This window comes from Carcharhinus amblyrhynchos, chromosome 1 (genome assembly GCF_965287045.1).
Source record: "Carcharhinus amblyrhynchos chromosome 1, sCarAmb.v2.hapA, whole genome shotgun sequence".
In the NCBI taxonomy this organism is placed as follows: Eukaryota; Metazoa; Chordata; class Chondrichthyes; order Carcharhiniformes; family Carcharhinidae; genus Carcharhinus; species Carcharhinus amblyrhynchos.
Window position 1 is genome coordinate 130,256,861 of NC_137324.1, and position 23,145 is coordinate 130,280,005.

At 42.8% G+C, this 23,145-nt stretch overlaps 1 protein-coding gene across 1 annotated transcript in view; it reads right to left on the reverse strand.

Annotated features, from left to right (window-relative positions):
• The window catches only part of tmem131l (transmembrane 131 like), a 156,602-nt gene that overhangs the window by 77,185 nt on the left and 56,272 nt on the right, over window positions 1-23,145 (reverse strand). The window contains exon 4 of the mRNA XM_080192584.1: window positions 10,084-10,149. Within this exon, the coding sequence (XP_080048710.1) occupies window positions 10,084-10,149 (66 nt within the window). The remainder of the gene's footprint in view (window positions 1-10,083; window positions 10,150-23,145) is intronic.

The following is a 23,145-nucleotide window of genomic DNA, read 5'->3' on the forward strand; positions in this document are numbered from 1 at the left end:
GCTATTCGTGGTATTTCTCCTGTAACTGTTGAAGTGACAAAGTCAACTATCAAAGTGCCAGCTCTGAAGCGGCAGTGACTTTCAGGGTCGATATGCAATGCCTGGATCTGCAATCTGGTCATGGCAATGCAAACAAAGACCTTCCCCATAATACTTAACATGGAGAAACCTCGGTAATTGTTGCAGTCACTTCAAACCCCCTTGTTCTTATACAAGTGACTATTTTTGCATCCTGTATGTCTTGAGGCATAAATCTTTCCTTCCAGCAGAAAGACAGATACATGGAGATGGAGCAGCAGCACTGGCTTTCCACTTTCAATGATTTCAGGCAGAATGGTATCGTTTCCTGGGGTTTTACCACTGGCAAAACAGTCAATGGGCAGGTTGAGCTCCACTATGGTGGGCTTGCTGATCAGCTCTTCCAACACAAAACTCTGGAATGACGCTGAGCTTCTTCAACGTGCTTGACACAGTGCTATACACACCTTTCCATCTGCTTGCTAGGTTCAATGATGGTCAACCCTGTCCTATCTTCAAGAGGGCTGATTTGGTTGTTGTTGGGCCTGTTGCTTTCTTTATTCCTTTACGCAGCCATTTAGCACCCTAGCAGCAGATTGTTTGCTGTTGCAGAATTTCAAGAAATATCAATTGATGCAGTGCTAGGGAGTTTGCTGTGACTTGACTCTGAGCGCATTTATGCGTTATTGGTTGAGTTTTTGAGGTGATAAAAATTGATGAGGGAAGGGCTGTGGATGTCGTCTATATGGATTTTAGTAAAGCGTTTGACAAGGTCCCTCATGGCAGGCTGGTGCAAAAGGTTAACTCTCACGGGATAAAAGGTGAGCTAGCCAGATGGATGGAGAACTGGCTTGGCCACAGAAGACAGAGGGTAGCAGTGGAGGGGTCTTTTTCCGGTTGGAGGTCTGTGACTAGTAGTGTTCTGCAGGGCTCTGTTGTGGGACCTCTGCTGTCTGTGATCTATATAAATCGTTTGGAAGATGTAGCTGATGTGATCAGTAAGTTTGCGGACGACATAACGATTGCTGGAGTCGCAGATAGTGATGAACATTGTCAGAGAATAGAGCAGGTATAGATCGGCTAGGAAATTGGGTGGAGAAATGGCAGATGGAATTTAATCCAGATAAATGCGAAGTGATGCATTTCGGTAGATCTAATGTAGGGGGGAGCCATACAGTAAATGGCAGAACCATCAGGAGTATAGACACACAGAGGGATCTGGGTGTGCAAGTCCACAGATCCTTAAAAGGTGGCAGCACAGGTGGAGAGGATGGTGAAGAAGGCATATGGCATGCTTGCCTTTATTGGACAGGGCATAGAGTATAAAAGTTGGCATATGATGTTGCAGCTATGTAGAACGTTGGTTAAGCCACATTTGGAATACTGCATCCAGTTCTGGTTGCCACACTACCAAAAGGACGTGGAGGCTTTAGAGAGAGTACAGAAAAAGTTTACCAGGATGTTGCCTGGTATGGAGGGTCTTAGCTATGAGGAGAGATTGGGTAAACTGGGGTTGTTCTCCCTGGAAAGATGGACAATAAGGGGTGACCTAATAGAGGTGTATAAAATTATGAAAGGCATAGATAGGGTGAACAGTGGGAAGCTTTTTCCCAGGTCGGAGGTGACGAACACAAGGGGTCACAAGTTCAAGGTTCAAAGATGTCAGAGGGACGTATTTTACGCAGAGGATGGTGGGGGCCTGGAATGCACCGCCAAGTAAGATGGTTGAGGACACACTGGGATCATTTAAGACTTATCTAGGTAGCCACATGAACAGACTAGGAATAGAGGGATACAAACAAATGGTCTAGTTGGGCCCATGCTTGGAGGGCCAAAGGGCCTGTTCCTGTGCTGTATTGTTCTTTGTTCTATTTCCTGGGAGTTCATGAGGGCTACCTCTTGGTTGCAGTAACTGGCTTTATTTCCATCCAATCAGCATTTCTTTCCTTTACACAGTGAGTGCAGAATCATAGAACCAAATGACGGTATCATTACAGTACAGAAGACGACCGCTCAGCCCATTGAGCCTGCACCATCCAGGACCTATCCCTGTAACCCCACATATTTAGCCTGCTAAGCCTGACACCAAGGAGAAATTCACCCAGGAGCACGGAGGACGGAGCACGGAGCGAAACTCCACCCGACACAGGGAGAACGTGCAAACTCCACCCGACACAGGGAGAACGTGCAAACTCCACCCGACACAGGGAGAACGTGCAAACTCCACCCGACACAGGGAGAACGTGCAAACTCCACCCGACACAGGGAGAACGTGCAAACTCCACCCGACACAGGGAGAACGTGCAAACTCCACCCGACACAGGGAGAACGTGCAAACTCCACCCGACACAGGGAGAACGTGCAAACTCCACCCGACACAGGGAGAACGTGCAAACTCCACCCGACACAGGGAGAACGTGCAAACTCCACCCGACACAGGGAGAACGTGCAAACTCCACCCGACACAGGGAGAACGTGCAAACTCCACACAGACATCTCACCCAAGGCCCAAATTGAACCCGGGTTTCTGGCACTGAGGCAGCAGTGTTAACCACTGTGCTACCCATAGTTATGGATGGTGTTGCACAGTTATTGGTATTCTATGTTAGTACTCACTCTTATACTGAAATCCCCTAAAAGATATAGTCCCTCGGTGCTGGGAATTCTGCTTCTAGCAGTGTCAAGTCCTCTCTGAATTGACCTTTGAGATCTGGTATGGAGATGAGCGTTGAGGCATAGAGGCACAAGATTAACTGGGCCCGCACTTACAATCATAGAATACCTACAGTGCAGAAAGAGACCATTCAACCCATCAAGGCTGCACCAACAACAATCGCACCCTGGCCCTGACCCCATAACCTCATATTCATCCTACTAACCCGCCTGACATCCCCTAACGGTAAGGACTAACTTAGCCTAACCCGCACATTTATGGACTTTCATTTGTCAACAAGCGCAATTCAAGAAGTCTCTCAGATATTTCTATGCGTGGTGGTGGTGGGGAATCAATCCCATGAGTAGAGTTTTTTTTAAAGCTGTGTAGTGCTTCTCTTTAAAGGAACCCACTTAGTTTATTGCAATGCAGGAATGTTCACATCGATAAAGAATTTACAAGGTTCAATCATTGGTGTTGTGCGTGCATCAACCCGCAGAAGGTGGTCAGTAAAGTCAGAATGCTTGCAATGCAAAAGACTGGCCTGCTCTTTATTGAGTGCATTTTAGTGCACAGAGCAGCAACCTGCCTGTCAAGAGATAACTACTATACACAAAGCACCACTGAAGCAAGCAGGATGTGGCAACCTAGCACCAAACTGCCTGGGGTCTGGCCAGCTTGAGGTAGGTAGTAACTATCCAATGAGACGCAAATGATCTTTCCCACTGTTGGAAGTGACCACTGGTGTTAGTGCTCTCTGCCAATCGAGCAAGAGATTATTACTGGTAACTGCTTCTTCCCATGTTATAGCAACATAAACCAAGAAGGTAGAATGTGTTCTCCTGTCTGCAGGCCAGAGCAAATAGTATGGAAATCCTGAGATGCCCAAGCATCAGGGTTCTCCTCTCCAAATTGCTAGTATTGCCCAAAGGAAAGGATGAAAGCAACAGTGTTTAGTGCCAGTTCTGTTGCAGAAGTTGCCAGAAAGCTGCTAGACAGACGGCAGATTACTGCCTAAGGGATTCCATTCTGGATTCTCACAGGGTTTAATCCCTTAGCCTTTTTCTCTCCTGAGACACCGACGAAATAGTGAGGCTGTCTACAACTAAGGGTCTGGTCCTTGGGTACGTGGGCATAACCACATGCCGATGGGCCTCTATGCTACAGGTCTGGGTGGGGTGGACCTCAGAATCTTGTGTTGTTTAGACTGGGTCTGACAGAGATCCATTTTTGTATGCTGCCATGGACAGGCACAATATAGAGATTGCTGATGCACTGGCACATGGCTTTCTTTTCACAATAGTTATACTGCTAGCTAGTGGCGAGAGTGGAAAGCAACAGGTGACAAGCAGACTGCCCACCATGCAATATCCACTATGCCAACACACTTGATTCATCGTGTCATTGTTGTAAACTATCATTGTTTAACAATTTGACTGAAGTTTATTTGCCATTCAACAAGCAAACATGTTAGTATATGGGCCACTAGTCCACAAAATTTCTCTGATTTCTCAAATAGTAAACCTTCCAAGATAATGAGAGGCTTTGAGGGGAGGAATGGAAATAAAAACAAGAATGAGCCATTAGTAGAAGACAAAGCACTGACAATAGGTCACCTTTCCTTACATGCTCAACCATGTAACATTTGAGATACAGATTTTTGAAAGAGGTAGTGAGGGATCATGGAGGGCAGACAGCAAAGCAAGGTTAAGACCACAACCAGAGCAGCCATGATCTTATTGAATGAAGCAGGTTTGAAGGGCTGAATTGTCTTGCAGCACTCCTAAGTCCTGTGCTCTTTGAACCTTTGAAAAATCCTTCAAAAACACCAGTCGACACATATGTCAAATATAAAATGTGAAATGCCAGTGCTGGTGTAGTAGTTGTCATTTTGGAATGTTTCAAAATAACACCAGTAATTCAAATTAAATCAATGTAGCACATAATTAATTCTGCAAGGATATCTTTAACCACAATCAAGATGTTTTATAAACCATCAAACTTACCTTCAGCATCCAATGCAAAGTGTTTATCAAATTAATTCTGAATCACTTTGACGCTGACAAAATCATAAGGATCCCACTCTGGATCAGTTTTGACACTTAATCATCTTTCCAGAGAAAAAAATCTTCTTCTCCATTCATTGAGTTGGAAATCCCACATTTTTTGAATGATCTGACTGACATTTGTACATTGCATCCCATGATTTGTTGCTAAAACCATACAAAATATCAAAAAGAGCAGCACACATATTTCCATACTTTGTGAAGGTTTTTGCCGCTGCCTGATGAACTGCTGGAAATTGGTCATTTTGGCAGATATTTTTTAAGTTTATTAAAGTTTATCTATTAGTGTCACAAGTAGACTTACATTAGCACTGCAATTAAGTTAGTGAAAATCTCCTAGTTGCCACATTGTGCCTGTTTGGATACACTGAAGGAGAATTTAGCATGGTCAATTCACTTAACCAGCCCATCTTTCAGACTCTGGGAGGAAACTGGAGCACCCAAAGGAAACCTACACAGACACGGGGAGAACATGCAAACTCCACACAGACAGTGACCCAAGCCAGGAATCAAATCTGGGTCCCTGGCACAGTGAGGTAGCAGTGCTAACCATTGTGCCATCCTTTTGGTAGTATCCAAGTGATCTTGGTCATCTGCCGCAACAATGCACATTTTCATTCTATCAAGTAGTTACACCAAATAGTCTGCTCTTAAGTTTTAACTGGGCTTGGTTTGATTTTGCCCACTTATGAGAACATATGCACATTGCATTTCTGATGATAAAGTAACCATTCTGGCCATACGTACACATGCTACACAAGATCTGGCCAGTGACTGGTTCCTGTTCTCATTGAGCTTAGTCTGGAACATCTTTTTCAGGGCACGTTCCATCTTCCATTCTTGTACCAGTTTTTTTTAAATGAACATGAAATTCCCTAACTGCTGCACAAGTTAGCAAACGTCAACAACTTTTAGCTTGAAAAATGTTGTACTTCATTCTTTTTTCCAGAGTCCATTTCAGTTTGTATTTGCCACACATAGTTTGCTCAGTGCAGAATTGTCTTAAAAGACCCACGCATCTTCTTGGCAATGTGGTCTATAATCACCTGCTTAAAACATGCATCTGAAGTGAAAAATTGCATCTGACTCCTAATGTGACTATAGCATTAGTCAGCAGAAAAGGGGTGTCAGCTTTTATGTCAAATATAGTCTTAAACATAATTTTTGGCATCAAAGAAATGGGGTCGCCTTATGAGCTGGACCAATCTTGTGCTGCGATCTGTCATGGGATGCGATGTACAAATTGTCAATCAAATAACAAAAAAATGCAGAGTATCCAATTTAATGAATGGAGAAGAAGGTGATTTTGTTCAGGAGAGATGATTCTCAAGTACCAAAGCTGATCCATTTTCAGGCTCTTGTATTTTCATAACTTGCTTTGCAACTTATTTTTGTATCATCAGCAAATTTGACTGTCGGTCCCTTCATCCAGATCATTAACATAGGTTGAAAAAAAAGTGACAACTATTTTTATATAACTATATATTATTTAACGATAATGACAACTAATAGTGGGATTATTTTATATGCCAGATCAACATATAAACCTCACCCTCTTTCTATTTGTGTTATCAAATTCTCACAACTTGACCTTACAGAAGTCTACAAGATCATAAAGGGCATGGACAGAGTGGATAGTCAGAAGCATTTTCCCAAGGTGGAACAGTTCATTACTAGGGGCCATAGGTTTAAGGTGCGAGGGGCAAGGTTTAAAGGAGATGCAAGAGGCAAGTTTTTTTTTTATATACAGGGGATGGTAGATCCAAAGATGCCAAAAAACAATATTGGACCAAGCTAGAGTCCTAGGCTAGCCACACAGACCCCCGCCAATTACAGCAAGGTCTGCAAGACATAACAGGCTACAAGATGAAGGCATGTAAAATCGTCAGCTCCAACGCACCCCTCCTTGGTCAGCTCAATGCATTCTACACACGTTCTGAGCAAGAGGTCAGCAACAGCATGGCCACCCTGGAAGAACCTGTATTGGGATCACCACTGCAGGTGTCAGAACCGTTTTCTTGAAGGTCAACCCTTCAAGGGTTGTAACTGATCCAGATGGGATACCCAGACGTGCTCTCAGATCCTGTGCCAATCAGCTGGCAGGATTATTCACATCTTCAACCTTTCTTTACAGCAATCGGAGGTCTCTATCTATTTCAGATGACCATCAAACTGGTATCTAAGAAAAACCAAGCAGTGTGTCTTAATGACTATCAGCCGGTGGTCCTGATATCCATCATTATGAAGTGCTTCGAAAGGCTAGTCATGGCATGAATCAATTCCAGTCTCCTGGCCTACCTGGATCCACTACAGTGCCTATCGCTGCAACAGATCCACAGAACATACCATTTCCCTGGACCTGCACTTAACTGTGGAACACCTAGGTAGCAAGGACACCCATGTCAGACTCCTTTAACACCATTATTCCTACAAAACTCATCTCCAAGCTCTGTGGCCTGGGCCTCGGCACGTCCCTGTGACTGGATCCTGAACTTCCTAACTCACTGACCACAATCAGCAAGGATAGGCAACACCACCTCCACGATCATCCTCAACATCAGTGCCCCACAAGGCTGTGTTCTCAGCTCCCTACCATACTCCTTATACACCTATGACTGTGCAGCCAAATTCCCCTCCAATTCGATTTTCAAGTTTATTGACAACACCACCAAAGCAGATTGGAGCTCAAACAATGACGAGACAGAGTACAGGAATGAGATCGAGAAACTGGTGAACTGGTGCGGCAACAATAATCTCTCCCTCAATGCCAACAAAACTAAAGAGACTGTCATCGACGTCAGGAAGCGTAAAGGGGAACAAGCCCTTCTACATCAATGGGGACGAAGTAGAAAGGGTTCAGAGCTTCAAGTTTTTAGGTGTCCCGATCACCAACAACTGTCCTAATCCCCCCTATGCTGACACTACAATTAAGAAAACCCACCAACACCTCTACTTCCTCAGAAGATTAAGGAAATTTGGTGTGTCAACTATGACTCTCACCAACTTTTACAGAAGCGTCATAGAAAGCATTCTTTCTGGTTGTACCACAGCTTGGTATGGCTTCTGCTCTGCTCAAGACCGCAATGAACGACAAAAGGTCATGAATGTAGCCCAATCAATCAATCACGCAAACCAGCTTCCCGTTCATTAACTCTGTCTACACTTTCCGCTGCCTCTGCAAAGCAGCCAGCATAGTTAAGGACTCCACGCACCCCGGCCATTCTCTCTTCCATCTTCTTCTTTCAGGGAAAAGATACAAAAGTCTGAGGTCACGTACCAACCAACTCAATAACAGCTTCTTCCTTGCTGCTGTCAGACTTTTGAATCTTACCTTGCATTAAGTTGATATTTCTCTACCCTAGCTATGACTGTAACACAACATTCTGCACCTTCTCGTTTCCTTCTCTATGAATGGTATGTTTTGCCTGTACAGCACACAAGAACTTTTCACTGTATGCTAATACGTGACAATAATAAATCAAATCAAATTCAAAGGGTGCCTGGAACTCACTGCCGGGAGAGGTAGTGGAAGCAGATACAATAGTAACTTTTAAGAGATGTCTTGACAAATACATGAATAGGATGGGAATAGAGGGATATGGTCCCCAGAAGGGTAGAGGGTTTTAGTTCAGACAGGCAGCACGGTCTGTGCAGGCTTGGAGGGCCAAAGGGCCTGTTCCTATGTGGTAACTTTCTTTGTTCTTTATTCTAAATTCAAGTTGATTTCAAATAAAAAGTTGATTGTTCATAATCTAGGTTGCGGATGAAAGTGAATTATTAACATGTTATTACCGCAACATAAGATCCATGTTGCATTTTAATAGTTTAATTAGGATTTTTAGATTTCTATGAATATAGCCTCTTTCTCTCATTCCACTTCTCCCCTCCTAAAGCCTCCCCAAAACAATTGAGCTGATTTGAGATTTCTCCTCAATTAGTTTCTGGAAAATGTCAGTCTCCCTGACTTAAAAAATGCCATTTCTCGATTTAAATAAATCATATAACCACTTTGGACAAATTAACATTTTCTGTTAAGCACTTAGAACTATTATTTTAGCTAGAAAATTCAGAAGAGTAGATGCTTAAAATTTTAAGGAATTTAATCATATCGATTTGATTTCCATTCAAAGACTTGAGAATTAACAGCATTTAACACATTATAAAGACTATACTGAGCCTAAGACTAAAAAGATACTCTTCAAAGTTATTTCTCAACACCACTAAATAAGTACTTTTCCTCCCTTACAAAAATTAATACCCTTAAATGCACTGCCATGGTGGCAGCCCCAGCTTGAGTAGCATTTTGAAGTAAATGAAGTAGCCCTTGCTATCAAGAGACTCAGAGACCAAACTGAAAGGGGCAAGTTTCCAGTAACTGTAGCAACATAAATGCTGATGAAATGTTGTTGCAGACTCATCTTCTACAAGCAATAATAACCATGGTTCAGTTGGTGGCACTCTTGCTACAGAGTAGGAAGGTTATGGGTTCAAATCCCACTCTTAAGACACCTGAGCACATAAATCTAAGATGACACTCCAGCGCAATGTTGATGGAATTTTATAATGTCATAAATACCACCTTTTGGATGAGATGTCAAATTGAAGCCCCTTCTGATCCCTCTGATGAATATAAAAAGATCCCTGGCCACGAGCAGTCCATCCAGGTTGAATAGCATGGAAAAGAACATCGCTGTGTATAAATACTAACATATGAAACAGGAGCAGGAATAGGCCTCTTCACACCTCAAGCTGCTCCACTATTCAGTAAGATGACTGCTGATCCATTAGGGCAGCGCAGTGGTTAGCACTGCTGTCTCAGCGCCATGGACCCAGGTTCAATTCAGGCCTCGGGTGAATTCCTGTGTGGAGTTGGCATGTTCTAGTGTCTGCATGGGTTTCCTTCGGTTGCTCCAGTTTTCTCTCACACTTCAAAGATTTCCAGTTAGGTTGATTGGTCATGCTAAATTGCCCATTAGTGTCAGGGGGAATTAGCAGGATAAATACTGGGATAGGGCCTGGGTGGGATTGTCAGTGCAGACTTGATGCGCTGAATGGCCTCTTTCTGCAATGTAGGGATTCTATTATTCTAAGACTCACTGGTCCAAAGAAGATTTTATTTTAAATGTGGAATTTAGTCAAGCAATATATGGATCAAAATAAACCATGATTGCAACATTCACATTTTGCACACATTCTGCAGGATTAATCTAAAATCACTCCTTTCATAATATAGTTCTTACTCAAGCTATATTTCACTTCACCCAAAGGCATGGATGGCAATCACCATTTTGGCTGCACCAGACATACAGCACTGGAGGCATTGTGACTATTAATAAAAACACTTACTGTAAACCAAAATCCAACAGCAGAGGTTTAAAATGCAAGATGCTTGCATGAGGCCCATTTGTCAAGCTGAAAGAGAAGACAGTGACAATAAATAAAGCTGTAGACAATATCTAATGTAAATGTTTTATCTTAAGTTCAACCTGACAATAATGCCTTAGATGCCCAATATATCAAACAGCATTTAGTTAATGTAATTAAAGGGCAATATTTTGCAGAACTGTCAACTGTCTTGTTCAATGCAAGAGAACCATAGTACTCCATTAATACAGGTGCCTTTGTAATACATTAAATTTGCAGCAAGTTTCAATATGACAGTGCATCAAAATAAAATTGGAGAGATTAATATTTGCCTTCATAGTTTCACTTTGAGAAAATTAGCAAAAAGAATTTTAGCCATTTTAATTAAAGCTTGGGGGGGAAAAAACTGCTTATGATTCAACTTTCAGAATTAGTGAGTTACAACACAACAGGCTAAACAATGAGACAATCATCTCCATAAAACTGTGCCTGATTTTAAAATTCATGCTAGTCATGAGCTGCATCAGTAATTCCCATGCAAGTATAGTTGCTTCCAATTATGCTTTAAATGAATAAATTTGACAAGATAGAGCAGTAAATGATAATTTCACAGTCAAATGTGCATTGCTGCATTATTTTGAAGTGGCCTTCATTAGGTTTACTCACAACTAATCTCTGCTAGTGACCTTTCCAGTGAGGGAAGGCATTGAGACACGACATGTAGGGAAATTTGAAGGTGGTCAATTGTGTCTTAACTTAGACAATTCAAAACTTGCAAGGTAAATATATCTGTGCAAAGACGTAAATTTATTTTACAAACAAAATATAGAACAAACAAACATACGGCTAACTGGAGACTCTCAAAAGGGTTAAGTCGCTCTGGGATTGGCACGACAAAACCATTCTAAAAGATTTAACTTCCATAGTCAAATACAGATCAATTAAGGTTTTTCCTGATCAATAACTCCACCTTTCACTGCTGAATGAAATTAATTTTAAGCTAATCATACCTCAATACAAATCTGTCAAGTACCTCAGCCAACCATATGATAATTAACAGCATGATGATGTTTTATTTGTCCAACAAGTCCAGACATTGCTCCCCTTCTTGGCTCTAACAATTTCCCTCCTGCCTGGTAATAGCAGATGCTACTGTAACGTCAAAGTGGACACTCCCACTGGCTCACTGCCAAGCTGAATAGTCATGTGATTCTGCACGAAGGGGCATAGCTATCCTTGTGTCTGGACAGTGAATATACTTATTCATTAATATTGCAAAGTATGTTCTTTAATGGGAATCCTCCCGATATGATTACTGGTGACTAGCTGGTTCTCAGACCTCTGGGTTTAAGCTATTAATATTTGCCACTATGCCTTTTGGTAGCTTTGCTTGGCTAAAGTGAACATTGTATTTAAAACACATTTAAAATATCAATATATCTGTTTTGAAATCATAACTTCTAGTTTTCATTCTCTTACTACATTCACATATGTGTAAACTGTTCTTGTTGGCTTGTCAAGAATCATTTAACTCCTAACTGATCTCCTGTCCTTTGAAAGGCTGCTTATGACTTATTAACTAGTTAGGAATCTCTTCTTCACAAGGGAAATATTCTGCAACTAACGAACCTGGCTAGTTTGCACACTTCTGTGGACAGATGCATAGCATTTTCTTTAATGTATGAAAATACTAGCTGAGCAATCCTTACTTCACAATCAATTCTACAAACTGTTAGGGACCCATGCATCTAAATGCAGAACACATTAGGTACTTAATGAAGTATGTATTACTCGCACCTTTGATACATTGGAATGATCCATTTTACAGAAGAATTTGGATGAAGTAAATACTTCAGACAGTAGAGCACTGATAATTTGATACGGCAATACAGGAAATCAAATTTTGAAAATTCAATATTGCATGATATGCATAACCATGTTTTTTCTTTAATTCCCACAGCTATTTTAGCCTGTTCAAAACCTAAGTGTTACAGTTACAATTACAATAGCACAAAAGATCTCATTTTCAAAAAAATTTTAAAACATGCTTTTCATTTTAAAGTTTGTAACAGATACCATTTTAAAACAACATGCCAAATACATTGAAGTTTGAATAGTCAAGATGTCAGAACTAACATTAGCATTTTAAATACTGCACATTTTTTGAGTTCCTCATTATGTGATCTAATGCTGTTTCAGACTGTTGTAGGTTTTTCCCGAAGGAAAAAGGTGGGAAAAGATACACAGTACAAATTTGTACCATTAATAGTTTTCCACCTGTCATTACAAATGTTACATTACATTTGATTACATTGCTTTGCAAACTGTCACCAAGGCTCAAAGGCACCAAGTGCAAACCAAGTACTTTCAGCATTCATTTGGCTAAATTTAATAGTTTCATTGGACCTGCACTTTGCACTATTAGCAATAGCAGTGCTAAAGGCACAGCACACTTTCATTGTGAAATACCCAAACATAAATAATACTTTAAATACTGTAATTAAATACACAATTTGAAAAAATGATTTTATAAAAATGCACTACCATTAATTACTGGCACTTTTTATTACTAGTAGAATAACGTACTATTTTCATTCAAAACATTCTGAAAATAGAGAAGCCTAACATAGCCACATTATAACACTTTTGTGCTCAAATCCAAATGACAACATGCCATATATTCAACATATTCACTATACATTCTCAAACATTACGTTGTGTACACAAATATAAATATTTAACAATGTGTCTTGGTGTCACTGGGTCAGGGGTGGTGCTGAGGAGCAGGGGGAAAGAAGTTCTCACCCATAATTCCCAGTAGTTTACCTGGTAGCTCTTGCTGCAACATGATAGAGATCATGAACATCATTTGGAGCTATAACCAGGCTTGGCTGTGATGCCCTCCATGATAAAGTAGCTACTATCCAAGGTGAAACAAATGAAATGCAAGGCTGGACACTGTTTCGGTGAGATAGATTGAGCAAGTAATGTTGGCCAGGCACAACAGATCTTCTGTATGCAGGATAACAGGTAAATTGCACTGTTGTTTTAAAAGTCTCATCTGACAGATAGTTCCAGAATTGTAGGTTGCCCTTGTACTCAAATGAAGCAAACTATTGCCATTGCGTAACACTTGACAGTGACAAGAAAATACCAACCATAAAAATACTGGACTGACAACTTAACACTGGGGTCAAATTCCTGGCATCACAGTAATTTACATCATAGGGGACGACCTTTCAGTCAGTCACGCCTGTGCTGGCTCTACAGAAGGGCAGCCATGCTCACTTCCACACACCTTTTGCCCATAATCCTGTAAGACTTTCATTACATATCTGCCCAACTTCCTTTTAAAATTACTTATGGGGTCAGCTTCCACCATCTTTTCAGGTACAGCGTTCCAGATCCTGACACTCAGTGAAGAAAATTCTCATCACCTCACCAGACTTTTTGGCCATGAGCTTAAATCTATGACCTCTAGTTGTTAATTCACTCACCGGAGAGAATCAATTTTCCATAACTTGTCTATCAAAACTTCTCATCTTGCAAACATTTTTAAGATCAGCTCTCAATCTATTCTTTTCCAATGAGAATAAGAATCCTTTCAATGCAACATTTAGTTAGCTCATCTACTTCTTGTAGTAATGCATTCCACATTTTAACCATTCTCTCTCAGCAAACAAGCTTCTCTTGTAAATACCATATTACATTATAGTCTGTTCTCCCTACAAGTGGAAACATCTACTCAATGTCTACCCTGTTAATTCCTTTAATGGCCTCAAAAATTCCATCATCTAGAAATTTTGCATTGTGCCTGGTTTGCTTTTTTTTAATGGCGCTATTCATCATTAGTCTGTATTTATCCTCCCAGATCCCTCTTATCCTCTAGGCCATTTAGACATTTATTTTCCAAGGAGTATATAACACCACCTCACCAACACTGAAGTGTTTACCAATTTAAGTCCATTTTGCAGTTTTATTAAAGACTTTTTGTATTTTATCATTTCTCCTATTAACGCTAGCCCCAAATGCTAGCTGCACATTTCAAGATTTCACTTCTATTCAGCTTCCAAACTATTTATACAAATTGGAAACAAGAGTGGTCTCTTTTGCAACTAATTTTAATATGCATGGATGCAATCTATCTGGACCGGGTTTTGGCGGGGGAGGGGGTCTTATGCTCTGGAAACCTGATTAAGATGCTATAGCCCTTTATATCTGAAAGAGCTTTTTTTTTGTGCTTAAGCCAATGTTGAACTTCTGAACAGGAGAAAGTGAATGTATAAATTCCCACATACAGGAAGAGAAGATGCTGAGATACAGCTGAATGCCCTTGTTTGAGTAGAGAATAGAATGAGGGGACATGAATTTTAGATTTCCAAAGGGAAGAAGGAGTAATGGATGACTATTAGTACATAGAACACCAAATCAGCAATGGAAGCAAACACCATGATAGCTTTTAATAGGGAAGTGAATATTTTGAAAGAAAACCTTAAAATAGAGAAAAAGATAGTGAATGGATCTTTTTCCAGATATTGGTGCAGGCATGATGTGCTAAAAGGACCTTCTCTGTTGTAATGTACTATGCTTCCAAATTTTACAGCCAATAAGAAACTACCCACTTCCCAAAAATCTACTACCCCAAATCATTTAATGCATCTTTAGATCACAACTATATTAGCCCTTCACCATCATATTGTCACTTGCTATAAATGGCACTAGGCAAAATCAAAAAAATTCCAACATTAAAAAAATTCTCAGGAGTTCCTCTGACTTTCATAATTCCCATGGATATGTTCAATCCATCAGTCATTTGAAACTCTATTCCATTTATCAGCATCTTAATTACCACCAGATAATTTATCTGCTCAAAGGACTCAATTAAATAAAACTGCAAGATCAACAATACAGTTTTCACGAACCATCAAATCTGACAGAACACTGCAATTGCAAAACTCCTAGGTTTAATCAACAGAGCAAAAATTCCTTAATGAATAACTGTGGATTGAACCCATACGAGCCCACTTCAAAATAAGCTGTAGGGCTTCAACATCATGTCTCAAAAGTTACAATGGCTAACAATTTGCATTAACTGAATAATGACCATTCACACATTAAACAAATTCTCCAGTCTTAACAAAGTTGCACATCACGCTCACCTGATTTTAATTATTTTGTTTAGATAGCAATATGTGCTTTAGAAACTTGACCGAATTAGTGTCCAGCAAAAGCACCTCAGATTCCCTTCCCCGGCTTTATCTTGTACTCATACACTTAAAAATATAGCCATATCATAAGTGCATATAAAGTGCAAAGGGAACATGATTAGAAAAGTAACCGATATTCACAGTAACTTCATTAACATTGCAATATAAGCCTACTTGTGACAATAAATAAATAAGTAATGAAGCACTGCTTATCTAATACCAGCCTAAACACCACCTTACAAATAAAAAAATTACATGCACCTTCATATTGTAACCGTATAATCCTTTCACCAGTGAAGATACATGGTACAGTGGTTAGCGCTGCTGCCTCACAGCACCAGGGACCTAGGTTCAATTCTAGCCTTGGGTGACTGTGTGGAGTTTGCCCATTCTGTGTGTTTAGTGGGACGCCTTGGTAGATATGTAGGGTTACAGGAAGAGAGTCTGGGTAAGATGCTCTGCTGGAGAGTCAGTACAGACTTGATGGGCCGACTGTACGGATTCTGTGTGCTCTACAACCTTGCTGTTTATTTGTACATGGAAGTGCAAAAAGCTATGTTGAATGCATGTCAAAACATATGAAAAGAAACTGCAAGAATTTTGAGATTCAAATCAGTACACTTTGTTATATGTAGGTTTTTAAAATTATTTTACAAAATTTGGCAGTTAGCCAGGACAAAACAAAAACTTATTGCCCATCACTAATTGCCTTTGAGAAGTTTTGGTAAGCTTCCACCTTTCTGACCTGCTGCAGTCTAGGTACATCCACAGTGCTGTTAGTGAAGGAGTTCTAAGATTGAGTAATAGTGAAGGAACGGCAATATATTTCCAAGTCAGTATATGAGTGGCTTTGTGGAGAGCTTCGAAGTGGTGATGTTCTCTTGTGTCTGCTGCTCTTGCCTTTCTAGATGGTTATGTGGTGGTGGGTTTAGGCAGTGATGCTTAAGGTGTCTTGCTGAGTTTCTCCAAGGCATCTTGTAGTTTGATGCACACTTCTTGCCAGTGGTGGAGGGAGTGCCAATCAAGTAAGCTGGTTTGTCTTGGAGAGTGTCAAGCTTCTTGAGTATTGTTGAAGTGTATTCAATTACACTCCTGACTTGCACCATCTACAAGGCACATGGGCTTTGGGAAAATCAGGAGATGAGTTACTTGCCATAGGATTCTGAGTTTCTGATGTACTCTGATTGCCACAGTATTTATATGGTTACCAAAAGAGAAAATGCGGGAAAATCTCAACATGTCTGGCAGAATTTGTAAACACAGTAAGAAGTCTCACAACACCAGGTTTAAGTCCAACCAGTTTATTTGGTAGTAATCTCTCCAGACAGGACAGTAAGTGAGATTTTACAAGCCCAGGCAAGTCATGGGGGTTACAGATAGTGCGACATGAACCCCAGATCCCAGTTGAGGCCTTCCTCATGTGTGCGCAACTTGGCTATCAGTCTCTGCTCAGCAACTCTGCACTGTCATGTGTCGTGAGGGCCACCTTGGAGAACGCTTACCTGAAGATCAGAGACTGAATGCCCGTGACCACTGAAGTGTGCGCCAACAGGAAGGGAACAGTCTTGCCTGGTGATTGTCGAGTGACGTTCATTCATCCGTTGTCATAGCGTCTGTATGGTCTCCCCAGTGTACCATGCTTCAGGACATCCTTTCCTGCAGCATTTTAGGTAGACAATGTTGGCTGAGTTGCAAGAGTATGTGCCGTGTACCTGGTGGATGGTGTTCTCACATAAGACGATGTCATCCATATCAATGATCCGGCATGTCTTGCAGAGGTTGCTGTGGCAGGGTTGTGGTGTTGTGATCTGTTTGAGGTTGTGCGGTTGTTTGAAGGCAAGAAGTGGGAGCGTGGGGATGGCCCTGGCAGGATGTTCATCTTCATCAATGATGTGTTGAAGACTCCGGAGAAGATGTCGTAGCTTCTCTGCTCCGGGGAAGTACTGGGCAACGAAGGGTACTCTGTCCATCATGTCCCGTGTTTGTCTTCTGAGGAGGTTGGTGCAGTTTTTTGCTGTGGCGCGTCAGAACTGTCGATCGATGGATTGAGCATCTGTTCTTATGAGGGCATCTTTCAGCATCTGGAGGTGTCTGTCGCAATCCTCCTCATCTGAGCAGATCCTGTGTATACGTGGGGCTTGTCCGTAGGGGATGGCTTCTTTAACGTGTTTAGGGTGGAAGCTGGAGAAGTGGAGCGTCGTGAGGTTATCTGTGGGCTTGCAGTACAGTGAGATGCTGAGGTGACTGTCCTTGGAGATGCGTGTGTCTAAGAATGCCACCGATTCCAGAGAATAGTCCACGGTGAGTCTGATGGTGGGATGGAACTTCTTGATGTCATCATATAGTTGTTTCAGTGATTGCTCACCACAACTCCAAAGGAAGAAAATGTCATCGATGTATCTAGTGTATAGCATCTGTTGAAGGTCCTGTGTAGTGAAGAAGTCTTGTTTGAGCCTGTGCATGAAGATGTTGGCATATTGGATGTGTGAATTTGGTCCCCATGACTGTTCCGTGTGTCTGGATGAAAAACTGGTTGTTGAAGGTGAAGACATTGTCGTCCAGGATGAAGCGGATGAGTTGTAAAACTGCATCTGGAAACTGGCAGTTGTCGGCACTGAGTACCGAGGCAGTTGCAGCAATGCCATCGTCATGAGGGATGTTAGCGTAGAGCGCCAAGGCGTCCATTGTGATGAGGAGTGTCCCTGGTTCAACTACTCCATGTGTGCTGAGTTTCCGTAGGAAATCGACATAGTCACGACAAAAGCTGGGGGTTCTTCGTACAATGGGTGTCAGGATGCCCTCGATGTAGCTGGACAGGTTTTCACACAGGGTCCCACTGACTGATACGATGGGACAGCCGGGTGTGTTTGCCTTGTGTATCTTTGGGAGGCAGCAGAGATCTCCAACATGGGGAGTTGGCAAACACTTCAGAGGTCACGGGCATTCAGTCTCTGATCTTCGGGTAAGCGTTCTCCAAGGTGGCCTTCACGACTCACGACAGCAGAGTTGCTGAGCAGAGACTGACAGCCAAGTTCTGCACACGAGGACGGCCTCAACTGGGATTTGGGGTTCATGTCATACTATCTGTAACCCCCGTGACTTGCCTGGACTTGTAAAATCTCACTTACTGTCCTGTCTGGAGACAATACACATCTCTTTAACCTCTGCTAATGCTATCTCCACTCACATTGTCTGCATCTTTTAAGACTTGAATAGCAGGTTAGCTGCAAAGACTTGCATTCTAATCAGTATTCTGTAAACTGTGGGCTTTATATGCCTTTCTCGGAATGAGAACCTTCCACACACCTGACAAAGGAACACCGTTCCCGAAAACTTGTGGGATTACTACCAAATAAACTGGCTGGACTTAAACCTGGTGTTGAGACTTCTTACTGTGTTTACCTCAGTCCAATGCCAGCATCTCTACGTCGGAATTTGTAAAGAAAGAAAAAAAGAGCTGACATTGAGTCCAGATGACCCTTTGTCAAAGCTAAAAGGCAGAGAAAATGGGAGATATTTATACTGCAGGGTGAGGGAATGAAAGATGAGTCATAGCCAGAGAAAGCAGGGGAAAGACTAATTGGCTGTCCATAGAGAGAACAATGGGTGTAAATGGCCAAACAGCACAGAAACTAAAATGGAGATGGGGGAATTGATGGGCCAGAGGTTAAAGTTAGAAAGAGGGAGAAAAGGTAAGGGAAGGAAGATAAAGTAGGAAGAGAGAGTGTATGTGTATATATATATATATATATATATATATGTGTGTGTGTGTGTGTAAGAAAACTGAAGAAAAACTAAAAAGGTAGGGAACATTAAAAAAAGAAACAAAATAGAATGAAAACAAAAGGGGTCAAGGTGGGGTATCGCTAATCATCTGAAGTGTTGGGCGGGATGTTAACATGCAAATAAGTGCGGCGTGCAGGAATGGAACGGTCGTAATTATGGGAGATTTCAATCTGCATATTGATTGGTCGACCCATGTTGGACACGGTGGGCTCGAGGAGGAGTTCTTGGAATGCTGCTGGGATAGTTTCCTTGAACAGTGTGTGTTGGAGCCGACAAGGGAGCGAGCGAGCTATCTTGGATCTGGTGTTATGTAATGAGGTGGGTAGAATTAGGGACCTTGTGGTGAAGGATCCTCTTGGCGAGAGGGATCATTGTATGGAGTTGTTTCTGGTGCAGATGGAGGAGGAGAAAGTGGGTTCCCGGACACGCGTCCTTTGTTTGAACAGAGGGGAGTACGGTAGGATGAGAGAAGAATTGGCGAATGTGGACTGGGGGAGCGCGTTGGAATGTAGGTCTGCTGAGGAGCAGTGGAGGATCTTTAAGGAGATCTATCTTGGTGCTCAGCAGAAATTTATTCCGATGGTTAAAAAGGACCGTAGGAGGAGAGGTAATAAGCTGTGGATAACGAAGGAGGTGAAGGAAAGTATTAAATTAAAAGCGGAGGCGTTTAGAGTAGCTAAGAGTAGTGGGCGAGAAGAGGATTGGGAGAAGTTTAAATGTCAACAAAGATTGACAAAGAAGTTGATAAAGAAGGGTAGGAGAAACTATGAAGCTGGGCTAGTGCATAATATAAAAAAGGATAGCAAGAGTTTTTAATAAATATATAAAAAGGAAGAGGCTGGCTAGGGTGAACGTTGGACCCTTAGAGGATGGGGGGGACTTAGTGGTAGGGGATGGGGAAATGGCTGAGGTCTTGAATAACTTTTTTTGTTTCGGTCTTCACGGAGGAAGACGTGAATAATTTGCCGGGTGCTAGCGATGGAAAGGTGGTAGGACTGGAGGGTCTCAATGACATTGTTGTTACTAGAGAGGTGGTGCTCGACAGACTGGAGGGACTGATTGTGGACAAGTCCCCAGGACCGGATGGAATGCATCCGAGGGTTCTGAAAGAAATGGCAGAGGTGATAGTGGATGCCTTGGTGGTTATTTTCCAGACGTCGCTGGATTCTGGGGAAGTGCTGGAAGATTGGAAAGCAGCTAATGTTACGCCGTTGTTTAAGAAGGGTGCCAGGCAAAAGGCAGGGAATTATAGGCCGCTTAGTTTAACGTCTGTTGTAGGTAAAACGTTCGAATCCGTCATCAAGGAGGAAATAGCGAGGCATCTTGAGGGGAACTGCTTGATAGAGCAGACGCAGCACGGTTTCGTTAAGGGGAAGTCGTGTCTGACAAATTTATTGGAGTTCTATGAGGATGTGTCTAGGGCGGTGGATAGAGGACAGCCGGTGGATGTGGTCTTTCTTGATTTTCAGAAGGCGTCTGACAAGGTACCTCACAAGAGGTTACTGCAGAAGGTCAGGGGGCATGGAGTTGGGGGTAGGGCGTTAGCGTGGATAGGGGATGGCTGTCAAATAGGAGGCAGAGAGTGGGGGTTAATGGGTGCTATTCGGATTGGCGGTTGGTGACTAGTGGAGTGCCTCAGGGGTCGGTGCTGGGGCCTCAGCTATTTACCATTTATATAGATGATCTGGAGGAGGGAACCGAGTGTATGGTGTCGAAATTTGCTGATGACACCAAGATTGGTGGAACGGCAAATTGCGCGGAGGGTGTGGAGAGCCTGCAGAAGGATCTAGATAGGCTGGGCGAATGGGCCAGGAACTGGCAAATGGAATTTAATGTTGGCAAGTGCGAGGTGGTCCACTTTGGTAGGAATAATGGTAGGAAGGACTATTTCTTACGTGGCGAAAAACTGCAGCAGGCGACGGTGCAGAGGGACCTCGGGGTCCTTGTGCATGAGTCGCAAAAACCCAGCCTGCAGGTGCAGCAGGTGGTCAGGAAGGCTAATGGGATGCTGGCCTTCATAGCGAGGGGGATTGAATATAAAAGTAGGGAGGTCTTGCTGCGGCTGTATAGGGCATTGGTGAGGCCGCAGCTGGAGTACTGTGCGCAGTTTTGGTCGCCGCACTTACACAAGGATATTTTGGCCTTGGAGGGAGTGCAGAGGAGGTTTAGAACAAAGAACAACCCAGCACGGGGAACAGGCCCTTCGGCCCAATGAGCCCACGCCACCGCATCACCCTACACCTATTCTACCCTGCGTGTCTACGAGTAGAACCCCTAACTTAGCCAGATTCAGGGGAGAATAGTGTCAATTTAGTAAACCAATCAGCCTAAGAGCACATCTTTAGGGCGTGGGAGGAAACCGAAGCACCCGGAGGAAACCCACGCAACCACAGGGAGAATGCACAAACTCCCACAGACACAGGCCCAAATCCATGTATCTGCACAGCCAGCAGTGATAGTCACCGAGCTGTTGCGGCGCCCATCTACCGGTCCACGATCAAGCACACACACCGACACGAAGTACTAGGCCACTCCCGGAACCTCCAAGAGCAGCCCACGCACGACCCACCGTGTGCATGCCCCTCGTTTGACAACGAGGTGGACCTCCACCTGCGGAATAAAAAGACAAAAACGTTAACTTACAAGTCTGCATTTCCGGTGCCTCCCGAGGTTCTGACCTTATTTAATAGCCCCTACTATAACCCTCCATCCTCGTTTCACTCATGCGTCTGTCTAACTGAACCTTAAACGAGTCCAACGTTCCTGCCTCCACCACCCTCCTCGGTAGCGCGTTCCATACTCCCACAACTCTCTGCGTAAAGAACCTTCCTCTCACATCCAAATTATACCTCTCACCCTTAAATCATGACCTCTCGTATTTGTACCCAGTCTAGGGAGCAATCTCTCACTATTGACTCTATCTATTCTCTTCAGTATCTTATATACCTCTATCATGTCCCCCCATCAACCTCCGTCTTTCCAAGGAGAAAAGTCCCAGTTTCTCCAACCTTTCCTCGTACCCCAGCCCCTCCATGCCAGGCAACATCCTGGTAAACCTCCTCTGAACCCTCTCCAGAGCCTCCACGTCCTTCCGGTAGTAAGGTGACCAGAACTGGACGCAGTACTCCAAATGCGGTCTAACCAACGTTCTATACAACTGAAGCATTAGACGGCAGCTTTTATACTCTATACCCCTACCTATAAAGGCTAGCATTCCATAAGCCTTCCTAACAACCTTCTCCACTTGTGTCACAACATTCATGGATTTGTGAACCTGCACTCTCAGGTCCCTCTATGTCTATACTCCTAATCGGTCTACCTTTTATCACATAGCTCTTCTCTGTATTATTCCTTCCAAAATGCATCACCTCGCATTTGTCAGGGTTAAATTCCATCTGCCACCTATCTGCCCAATGCACCAACCTATATCTTGTTGTATCACCTGACATTCCACTTCAGTACCCGCCAACCCTGCCATCTTGGTGTCATCTGCAAACTTGCTGATCACACCACCTACGCTCTCTTCCAAGTCATTTATGTATACTACAAAGAGGAGAGGTCCTAGTACTGAGCCCTGCAGCACACCACTGGTCACTGGCCTCCAGCCCGAAAAGGTCCCCTCCACAACTACCCTCTGTCTCCTATTGCCCAGCCAGTTCTCAATCCACCTAGCTACCTGACCTCGTATCCCATGCGCCTTAACCTTTTCTACCAGCCTACCATGAGGGACTTTGTCAAACGCCTTACTGAAATCCATATAGATGACATCAACGGCTCTCCCATCGTCAACCGTTTTTGTCACCTCCTCAAAGAATTCCACCAGATTTGTAAGGCAAGACCTCCCTCTAACAAAGCCATGTTGCGTATCCCTAATCACAACGCTCCAAATGCTCATACATCCTACCCCTAAGTATTTTTTCCATTAATTTCCCTACCACCGATGTCAAACTCACCGGTCTATAATTTCCAGGGTTATCCCTACTACCCTTTTTAAACAGCGGTACCACATTTGCTACCCTCCAGTCTTCTGGGACCTCACCTGTGTCCAAAG